The sequence below is a fragment of the Bombina bombina genome, chromosome 6 (assembly GCF_027579735.1).
Source record: "Bombina bombina isolate aBomBom1 chromosome 6, aBomBom1.pri, whole genome shotgun sequence".
Lineage (NCBI taxonomy): Eukaryota > Metazoa > Chordata > Amphibia > Anura > Bombinatoridae > Bombina > Bombina bombina.
Window position 1 is genome coordinate 80005854 of NC_069504.1, and position 12172 is coordinate 80018025.

The 12172-nt window shown below is 37.5% G+C and overlaps 1 protein-coding gene across 1 annotated transcript in view; it reads right to left on the minus strand.

The window, feature by feature from the left end:
- The window catches only part of FRMD4A (FERM domain containing 4A), an 818993-nt gene extending 807981 nt beyond the window's left edge, over positions 1-11012 (minus strand). The window contains exon 1 of the mRNA XM_053716492.1: positions 10781-11012. Coding sequence (XP_053572467.1) covers positions 10781-10813 — 33 coding nt within the window. The 5' untranslated portion in view covers positions 10814-11012. The remainder of the gene's footprint in view (positions 1-10780) is intronic.
- Between the last annotated feature and the right edge of the window lie 1160 nt (positions 11013-12172).

Here is a 12172-nt window from a genome sequence, read left to right on the forward strand (position 1 = left end):
GTTTACATGTTCTTTGCTTTTTTTGCAAGTTATAGGGCCATAAATACAAGTAGCACTTTGCTATTTCCAAACCACTTTTTTTTCAAAATTAGTGATAGTTACATTGGGACACTGATATCTTTCAGGAATCTCTGAATATCCATTGACATGTATATATTTTTTTTTAGAAGACATCCCAAACTATTGATCTAGGCCCATTTTGGTATATTTCATGCCACCATTTCACCGCCAAATGCGATCAAATAAAAAAAATTGTTCACTTTTTCACAATTTTTTTTCACAAACTTTAGGTTTCTCACTGAAATTATTTACAAAAAACTTATGCAATTATAGCATACATGGTTGTAAATGCTTCTCTGGGATCCCCTTTGTTCATAAATAGCAGACATATATGGCTTTGGTTTTGCTTTTTACTAATTAGAAGGCTGCTAAATGCGACTGCGCACCACACGTGTATTATGCCCAGCAGTGAAGGGGTTAATTAGGGAGCATGTAGGGAGCTTCTAGGGTTAATTTTAGCTTCAGTGTAGTGTAGTAGACAACCCCAAGTATTGATCTAGGCCCATTTTGGTATATTTTCATGCCACCATTTCACCGCCAAATGCAATCAAATTAAAAAAAACGCAACATTTTTCACAATTTTAGGTTTCTCACTGAAATTATTTACAAACAGCATGTGCAATTATGGCACAAATGGTTGTAAATGCTTCTCTGGGATCCCCTTTGTTCAGAAATAGCAGACATATATGACTTTGGCGTTGCTTTTTGGTAATTAAAAGGTCGCTAAGTGCTGCTGCGCATCACACATGTATTATGGCTAGCAGTGAAGGGGTTAATTAGGTAGTTTGTAGGGAGCTTGCAGGGTTAATTTTAGCTTTAGTGTAGAGATCAGCCTCCCACCTGACACATCAGACCCCCTGATCCCTCCCAAACAGCTCCCTTCCCTCCCCCACCCCACAACTGTCCCCGCCATCTTAAGTACTGGCAGAAAGTCTGCCAGTACTAAAATAAAAGTTTTAAAAAATAAAATAAAATACATCTTTAGAATATTTACATATGCTACTTTGTAGGATCCCCCCCTTAGCCCCCAACCTCCCTGATCCCCCCCAAAACAGCTCTCTAACCTCCCCCTCTGCCTTATTGGGGGCCACCTTGGGTACTGGCAGCTGTCTGCCAGTACCCAGTTTGCAAAAAAAAAATTTTATTTTTATTTTTTTGCCTGTTTTTCTGTAGTGTAGCTTCCCCCCCCCCCACAGACCAATCCCCCACCCCCTGACTAATGTATTTTTACATAAATCAAACTATTTTTTTACAACTTTTCAAACATAATTTTTCTGTAGTGTAGCGGTTCCCACCCGCTCCCTCCCCGTGCACGCGCCCGCCCCCGCCCTCCCGTGCATGTGCGCGCGCCCGTGCGCGCCTCTGATCACTCCCGCCCACGATCCCGCCCCCCTACAGATCATCAGGGCCATCGATGGCCGCCACCCGCCTCCCACCAACGGCTCCCACCCACCAACGGATTGCTAAAAAAGGTTATTGCAGGATGCCTCAATATCGAGGCATCACTGCAATAACCGGAAAGCAACTGGAAGCGAGCAGGATCGCTTCCAGCTGCTTTCCAGACCAAGGACGTACGCCACATGTCCTCGGTCATTAAGTGTATTTTTTTTGAGGACGTGTGGCGTACGTCCTTGGTCGTTAAGTGGTTAAAGAGCTTTTATTTGAAAATATATTTTTTCAGGAAAAGTGCTGCTCTTTCATACGCACAGTAAAATTGTTTGAACTACAATATCCCTTTAAGAGAAAATATTTTAAAGGGACATTAAACCCAATATTTTTATTTCATGAGCATACAATTTTAAACAACTGTCCAATTAACTTCTATTATCAAATTTTCTTCATGTTCTTGCTATCCTTTGTGGAAAAGTAGGGATGTAAGCTTAGAAGTGTGCACGTGTCTGCAGAACTATAAGGCAGCTGTTTGGCAAGCACGTTATACATTAACAAGAGCAGTAGATGGCAGCACTATTTCCTGTCAGGAAGTGCTTCAGGCATGTGCATGATACCTATCTAGATATCTCTTAATAAAAAAGTATAACAGAACAAAGCAAATTTGATAAAAGAAGTACATTGTAAACTTTTTTTAAATTGTATTCTCTATCTGAATAATTAAAGAAAAGTTTTGGGTTCATGTCCCTTTAAACTTTAGAATATTTTCTGTTGCATAAACTATATACAGACTACTGCAGTGTAATTTAGACTTATCCATAGCTTATTATACATTATTATACCAAGAACTTACACCTACCCCATAATATTGACAATACCAGTCTCTGGAACACATTCAGGAAGTGTAATTATTGTTACAGCACAGCATTAAAATTAGGCAGACAAATAATATGTGAAGTCATTCAGTAATAATAACAATATTTAGTTAATACTATTTAAATAATACACTATATATAACATAATAACACAGCAATACAAAAAATACTTTTGTATACCTGTTTAATTAGAGGTAACGCTTCCTAGACAGAATGATATTGCAAATACAGATATCTCCTAACCATAGAAAGTGCAATCCTGCCAACTTTGAATCTCATTATTTGCAGTAACTTTTCATATTTAGTGACACCACAGTAAGAGGAATCATAGGACGAGATGTCACATAAAGTAAAGCAATATGCAAAAACAGACTTTAAAATATGTTAAAGAATAAATATAATTCCTTTTCTTCAGAATTTGTACCAATAAACAGAGAACAGTCTGCATCAGTAGTCAAAATTTATGTAAGTGTCTAATTTAAACAAATAATACATGTGCACATATATTTACAAAACTTTTACTATTAATGTTCATTAATTCTATCAAAAGACCACTATTCAGTAAAGTTATAATTAAACATAAGCAATCATAAACCATAAGTAACTATTTTTAACTGTCCAGCTCTGATATAGCATCACTTCCCTGTATATTACACTATTGCAGGGCTCAGCTGAGTACTTAAAGACACACAGTGAAGTGACACTCAGAGGGTAGACGTTGCCCCCTCTTGCACAAATTTATTTATGGGATGGTGGGTGCTCAACTTTATATATAATGAGATCAATCCTTTCAGAAATAACATCCAGTTATACATGAGGTATATCGATGATCTATTTTTTATCACTAAGGGTACTTACAGCTTTGAGGATTTTTTGAGATTTGTTATTAATATTAATGAACTAGGGTTACAATTCACAGGAGAAGAGTATGACAATAGGACCCAGTATTTAGATCTGACATTGAGTGGCTCATTGGAATCAAATACCATTATTACAGACACATATAGGAAACCAACATCAGGGAACACAATTCTTCATGCAAGGTCCTGTCACCCCAAGCACTTGATCAGATCCATACCAATGAGTTAATTTTTAAGACTGAGGAAAAATGCTTCCTCAGAAGCTTTATATGAATCACAAGCAAATAGACTCATGGAGAGACTGACAGCAAGGGGCTATGACATGAACTTGCTAAAAGCCACTTTGAAGGAAGTTAAAGATAAACCTATATTTGGTGTAAAATATAAAAATCAGCGAAGGGATGTTGGGTTTGGTAATGAAACCATTGTGTTCTCAACATAATTTTCCTTACAATATAGGGGCATTTGTGGTATTATCAAATGTAATCTGATATCACCTTGTGTTGATCAATTTAAATTTGTATCAAGAAAAGCACCAACATTTGGTAGTAGACTTTAACCAAGCTTGGTTACAAGTAATCCTGGAAGAGAAGGGACAAGTTGGTTATCCATTAAGGATACTTTTAGATGCCTTTCAAGAAATTGTGGCACATGTGAGGTCATTGCCAAGGGAAACACTTTTAAGAGTACTGTCACTGATACTGAGTTTAAAATTAAGCATTATGCTAATTGTGGCACCACTTTTGTGGTGTACCTTTTGGAGTGTGATTTGTGTCATGCCCAGTACGTTGGTCAAACATCAAGATCCCTGAGGTCAAGAACAGGAGAAAAAAGAGGGACATCAAGAATTATGACAAAGATTCTAGCGTAGCCAGACATTTCAATGGGCTACATTTCACCCAGGAGTCCAAGTTTAGTAGTAAGGTGATAGATATAGAAAACAACCACTCAGGGGTGGTAATAGATATAACATCCTTACAAAGAAAGAGTTATATTGGATATTAGAATTGAAGACAAGGTAACCATTAGGGATGAATAAGGAGTGGGACATAAGTTTTGTAGATTGAGTTCAATGATTATAAAGTTTTGCCATTCATGTATTGCCTTTCATATGTGCCTGAGATGGTTGAATCTTTAGGCACATTGAAAGTGACTTATTATCATATCGGTATATTTGAATGTTTGAATGTATATATTTTTTGATATCACGCATATTTTGATATGTATATATATATATATTCTGCTATTATACACCTAATTTTCTTGCGCAATATGGTCAATTTAAGTGGCTCAATGAGATATGATGTTCCTCTTCTTAATAGTTAATGATATTGTTAGTATATGTAACCTATCATTCTCATCCCTCTAACATGTACCATGTTTCTTATGGGATTAGCCATTACCCATAGTGCTATTAACTATCCTTATTTTTCAATTTTATTCGATATACGCATTTACTTGCAAGTGTTCAGTAAGATTGCACCTTGTTAGCATATTTTTCTGCATTTTCTGCATTTTGTATTTATTTAGGCTATCTAATGTTAGAATTTGTTAAATATTTAATTTGACATTTCCGTTTTATGTAGTTGTTTTTACCTTGGAATCGTGTCTCTGTTTGTGTCCTGATTAATCTCCATGACTACCGATAGGTAGGTTGGTGATTGGAGGTGGTCAGTATATATTGTGGGGTTGACACATATTCAACTATCCTATGGCACGAAATGCATAAGGACACCCCCCCTTCCTCCATGTGTACTGTGTGTGTATTTTTTAAGAAGCCGGAATAAAGATTGACTTTAATTTCACAAATCCCTGGAGTGCTGCCAATTTTTCTACACTTGCTACAATTTGTGGGCCTGCTCAGCCCTAACCCATAATTGGCCTGCACCACGCTGCTTAGTGTGACGTATACTGTCTGGTCTTTTGCTGTCTGATTCAATCGTTGCTGCCTTTGGACTTAGATTGTTTGTTTGGTTGAACCTGGAGCTACGATACCCATCTCCACTTTCTTCTACACACAGAACTAAAGTGACACTCAGAGGGCAGATGTGCAGGGGAGGAGCTAGGCTGCAGTGTGTCAAATTACTATAAACAGGAGAAAAGACACAGCAAACACTCAGTGCAGCTGATCTTACTTTGTGATTATGCACAGCACCGGACTGGGTGAGCTGTTGGGGGGAGCAAAATGTTTTTGTATTATTTAGTCTGACAGCAATTTTTCATATTTTCACACTTTGTGTAGGAAGTGGTGTATGTTAAAAACTCATACTAAAATCCGTAAGCTGCAGGTGATACAGGGTGCTAAAATGTGATGATTACTGTACGACTAAATAATGCAAACAATACATTTTCTACAGTAGTAGCCAAAGTAATCCCCCCCTCTTTTACAACAAATCAGCACAGCTTCTTAGGAGGAGCTGTTTGTGTTTTTTCTTCTGATTTGTGGCAGTTTAAACATCGATCACTCAGAGAAGGTGCAGCAAGTAGTCCCTGCCTAGACCTGCTCTGAGTAATCAAGCAGAGTACTTCCACACACAGCCTCATTGTCAGCTCCTCCCCATAAACTTGTGTCACACATGCCCCATCTCAGTTGCAGCCCTCCAAAATCTCCAAGAGGGGACATTTCCAGGGACTGAAAAATCCAGGGAACTGTTGGCAACTATGCTTTAAAACTATTTTGTCAAATTAAAGGACTGTGATATTGTGTACATTCACTTCTGCAGGATAACATGTAAGATTTAATAGTTAGTATTGCACACAGAGTTGCATACATACACACTTATTTCTTTGGCATTATATATGAAACAGCAGTCTACAATGCTGCATCGTAAACTCTCTCTGTCTCCTCAGAAGTGGCCTATTAACCCCTATTGCCAATTGGACACAGGTACTATGTCATACACTACTTTGCCCAGAGTACTATGTTAACATAGTAACTACGTCCAACACAGAGGCGCATGCTGGGGTCTGCACTGTCATCTTAGATAGCAGAGACTGCAGCTGGGGGCAGAAGACATCTGCTTTTATATGGGAAGGAATTGCTGATTGTGCTCCCTTACCCTATGAAGTCAGATCATGCATCGATACAGGGAGTGACACTGTTTCTATCACTCCATGTAATGATTCTCCATTATGCCGGTGCGAGGGATGGAGGGAGGCAGGTGTGGCCCAGCGGAGTATGAGGGATTTTTCCTACAAATGTATTAGGCAGGGGAAACAGTATGGGCTGGAAGGGGGGCCCTACACTACAGAACAAAAATTCAAAAAAAGTAAAAATAAAGAATAATTTGTTACTGCCAGACACTGCCAATAACAAATATGGTGGGGAGCAGTAGGAGAGGATTAGAGAGCTGTATGGGGGATCAGGGAGGGTGAGAAGGGACCTACACTACAGAAATATTACAAAATAAATATTAAAGGACCAGTCACCACAGTAGATTTGCATAATCAACAAATGCAAGATAACAAGACAATGCAATAGCACTTAGTCTGAACTTCAAATGAGTAGTAGATTTTTTTTCTGACAATTTTAAAAGTTATGTCTATTTCCACTCCTCCTGTACCATGTGACAGCCATCAGCCATTCACAAATGCATACACGTACCATGTGACAGCCATCAACCATTCACAAATGCATACACACTTATTCTTGCACATGCTCAGTAGGAGCTGGTGACTCAAAAAGTTTAAATATAAAAAGAATGTGCACATTTTGTTAATGGAAGTAAATTGGAAAGTTGTTTAAAATGGCATGCTCTATCTGAATAATGAAAGTTTAATTTTGATTGAGTGTCTCTTTAAAGATATAATAATAAATCAAATTCATATAAAAAGGGGTGTAAAATTGGGAGTGGGAAGGGGTGGGGTTAGGGGAGAAGAAAGGGGTGTGTCCATGTGTCAAAATTACTTTTACATAACCTCCATAGTTATACATAGTTATAAATAAAATTCCTGAACCTCAAACTGGCAGATTGTCTGCCAGTACCTAAGGTGGTGGTGACCACTGTGTGTGTGTGTGTGGGGGGGGGGGGGGGGTGAGGAGGGAAGAAAGGTGTTTAGGAAGGATCAGGGAAGTTGGAGGTGTGAGGTGGGAGAGTATTCCCTACACTAGAGCAAATATTAACCTTAGAAGCTAAAGATAAACCTCTTCACTGCCAAATTGCAGAAGTGTGGTACGTAGCTGCAATTAGAGCCCTTCTAATTGCCAAAAAACAACGGCAACGTCATGCATGTCTGCTATTTCTGAACAAAGGGGATCTCAGAAAGCTTTTACAACCATTTGTCTTATGACTGCAGTAATTATGTGTAATTAATTTCAGTGAGAAACCCAAACTTTGCAAAAAAGTTAATTTTTTTATTTGATCTTATTTGGCGGTCAAATTGTAGCATGGAATATATCAAAATGAGCTTAGATCAATACCCTAGGTAGTCTACTTATATAGGTAAAAACAAACCAAAGGCTCTATTTCTGTTTAAAGATAGTGATAGCAAAAAATGCTAAAAAATTGGCCAAGTTTTTCTATGAAATTCGCAGTAGCAAAGGGGGTAAAATAACACCAGATTGATTTAACTTGGGTGATTTACAATCTCTGCTCTTGTGCAATTGCTACATCAGAAGTACAGGTTCACTATCTGGGAATCTTGTTCATCTGGGGAGTTATAAATCTGCCCCAGAGAATTCTATGGGACTTATTCTTCATTAGAGCCTAAAGCAACCATCATGTAACTGCTGCATACAAGTCATTTCAGATTTTATTGAAAAATAAATAATAATATTTGAAAAATAAATAAACTTCCATGGTGTTCATGAGAAATGTAACACTATTATATTGTTGTTGTTTTTTTTACATGAAGCTACCCTCTTAAGGACATATGACGGAATTTTTCCGTCATAAAACAATTGAGCAAACTGAAAGCTGCGTCCTTAAAGGGCTACAGACTTCCGTATACAACTGATTTGTTGCCTTTCTTTTTGATTAAGCAAGAAAACACACTCAAGCCTTAAAGGGGCAGCATACACCTGCTTATGGTAGCAAATAATGTATGTCCCCAAGCAGACATTTGGTCACAAAATCTAATACTCATTAAATTGCAACATATTTAATTAACTAAATTTACAGCTTCCAATTTAAATAATATGACTTTATACTCAGCATTTTGCTTTTTATGTGATTGAACTGCTAAATAATTAACTATGTTCAATACTAGAATGCATATTAAAATGTTGAAGAGAAATAAATAAAAATAATACAAGTTTTTAATTGTATTTTAATATGGAACATTGTATATTCTTTAAAAAAAAAAATAACAAAAAAAGATCAAGAACAAGGAAACATATAGCTACTATATTTGTTGCAAGTTATCCCAACCTAGAAGTTAATTACAATGGTTAGACATGAAATGGATGGTGATATATTAGCACAGGCTGAGTTTAACCATTATAATTTAGGTTATTCATGAGTTCCTGAATTGTTACATTCCACACAAGGTAGCTTTGAAGACAAACCGGTTAGTCTCACAATATATTACCTAAATCTGTAAAGTCTAAACAACATGTGCAGCAGGAATAATATTATAATTCTATTATACAGAACCCTGTACTTCATAACTACTAACAGGGAGACATCATTACTGCAACATAATAAATTAAGAATTCATTTTATATTGTTCTAATAAATTAAAATCTGTACCACAGAGCTGACTATCCACATCAAGCTGAACTGGAAATACTCTTGTACCACATTATTTTTGAATGTTGCTATTTAATGACCTGATTTGTTAAATGCCCCATAAGAAATAAAATAAAGAAATAAAGTAGATATTAAAAAAAAACAACAGAAACATGCAATACTAAAGGTCTATGCAGAAGAGTCAGGGTGACTGTAAAGCAGGGGGAGTCACATATTACAATAATCACTGTGCAATACAGAACATCATTTTCTAATTCATTATAAAACAATATAATCAATTTAAGACTCTCGTTGGTACAACTTGAAACCTTGTGCTTTTCTTTAGTATATATGTGAGTTAATGGCAATACGCATCACTGTGTCATGTTAATTAACCTCATACACTCCCCAATCCTCTGGGGTATAGACGCTTGATAGAAAAATCGTAAAATACAATTGCACAAGTACAAATTATATATATTTGTACCAGGTTGTTAATGTTCTATCCAGGAATACATAGCAGGTAATATCATTTGCACTGTATCATTGATGTAAATTGCATAACACATAGCAAAGCCTTAGGCATTAATTACCAATGTGCAATTGTACAGCTATTCCTGCATGTTTATTGAACAGAAAAATACAATAATATACAGCAAGCCAGCAAACACTCAATAATACAAATAACCAGCCATATATGTCACCAAGAAAACAAAGAAAACTTCAAATCTCCAATACCCCTCTCTGTACTGCAAGTACCTAGAGAGTGTCACAGAGACCAAGTGACAATATACACAGGGTCCCACTGCTGCCCTAAAAGAGAGGACACAATACAGAGTATAGCTCAGCACAACTCTTTCCTATCGAAGCAATCAGATGAACAAAACACAGCATATAATAAACCTTATGCCCAGAAAATGTCTACACCTGCCACAACACTTAGTTACAAATAATTGGGAAGAAGTTACAAAGAACTTGTTTCTTCCCTAATAATTACTTAGCAACAAAGACATTCTAGGTTCCCTAAAGTGCTTCAGAGGGAAGTCAGCAACTAGCATGAGTCATTTATAACAAATATATAGATATATGAGCCATTTATAACAAATATACAGATATATGAGCCATTTATAACAAATCTATTGATATATGTGTAATTTATAACAAATATACATCTATATGAGTAATTTATAACAAATATACATCTATATGAGTAATTTATAACAAATATGTAGCTATATGAGTAATTTATAACAAATATACATCTATATGAGTAATTTATAACAAATATGTAGCTATATGAGTAATTTATAACAAATATATAGCTATATGAGTAATTTATAACAAATATACATCTATATGAGCCATTTATAACAAATATACATCTATATGAGCCATTTATAACAAATATATAGCTATATGAGTAATTTATAACAAATATACAGATATATGAGTAATTTATAACAAATATACAGCTATATGAGCCATTTATAACAAATATACAGATATATGAGCCATTTATAACAAATATACAGATATATGAGCCATTTATAACAAATATACAGATATATGAGCCATTTATAACAAATATACAGATATATGAGCCATTTATAACAAATATACAGATATATGAGCCATTTATAACAAATATATAGCTATATGAGTCATTTATAACAAATATATAGCTATATGAGTAATTTATAACAAATATATAGATACATGAGCCATTTATAACAAATCTATTGATATATGAGCCATTTATAACAAATATATAGTATGTTCAGAATTAAGTGCAGTTTAAAAGTCATAGATCTAATATGCAGTACCGATCTATAGGAAGAAGGCACACACTGTTCAAGCAGCGCTAAGGAAATGCAATATAAAATGCAGTGTACATATTTGACACTATATTTTACACTATGTAACCTACCTTAGCTCTCATGGGAGACAGTAGCCCTTCCATTTTGATCCGATCCTCATACCAATCTTAATCCTTCAGTGTAGTTTGCTTGTTCCTTATCCAACCATCCCAAAAACACAGAACCAATTCAAGATCCAAGCGCAGGTGCTGCAGCCTGTGTGACTCTCCTGTGCTGACTGTGTGTGTTCCACTTGTCTCTTCTGCAGCCTTCTGTGTCCCCCTCTCTCACACTCTGCTCCTCATGCTGCCTGCAGCTAGGTCTGTATTTTAACCGCTGCCTAACCAGCTCTGGCTTACGTAATACACACAGCACAAGCACAGCACTGACAGCAGGTCACATAGAGAGACACCAGACAAGGGATCACTGGTAACAGGTCACAGAGAGAGACACCAGACAAGGGATCACTGGTAACAGGTCACATAGAGAGACACCAGACAAGGGATCACTGGTAACAGGTCACATAGAGAGACACCAGACAAGGGATCACTGGTAACAGGTCACATAGAGAGACACCAGACAAGGGATCACTGACAGCAGGTCACACAGAGAGACACCAGACAAGGGATCACTGACAGCAGGTCACAGAGAAAGACACTAGACAAGGGATCACTGACAGCAGGTCACACAGAGAGACACCAGACAAGGGATCACTGACAGCAGGTCACACAGAGAGACATCAGACAAGGGATCACTGACAGCAGGTCACACAGAGAGACACCAGACAAGGGATCACTGACAGCAGGTCACACAGAGAGACACCAGACAAGGGATCACTGACAGCAGGTCACAGAGAGAGACACTAGACAATGGATCACTGGTAACAGGTCACACAGAGAGACACCAGATAAGGGATCACTGGTAACAGGTCACAGAGAGAGACACCAGAAAAGGGATCACTGGTAACAGGTCACATAGAGAGACACCAAGTAAGGGATCACTGGTAACAGGTCACAGAGAGAGACACCAGACAAGGGATCACTGACAGCAGGTCACACAGAGAGACAGCAGACAAGGGATCATTGGTAACAAGTCACATAAAGAGACACCAGGCAAGGGATCACTGGTAACAGGTCACATAGAGAGACACCAGGCAAGGGATCACTGGCAGCAGGTCACATAGAGAGACACCAGGCAAGGGATCACTGGTAACAGGTCACATAGAGAGACACCAGGCAAGAGATCACTGGTAACAGGTCACAGAGAGAGACACCAGACAAGGGATCACAGACAGCAGGTCCCAGAGAGAGACACCAGACAAGGGATCACTGGTAAAAGGTCCCAGAGAGAGACACCAGACAAGGGATCACTGGTAACAGGTCACATAGAGAGACACCAAGCAAGGGATCACTGGTAACAGGGCACAGAGAGAGACACCAGACAAGGGATCACTGACAGCAGGT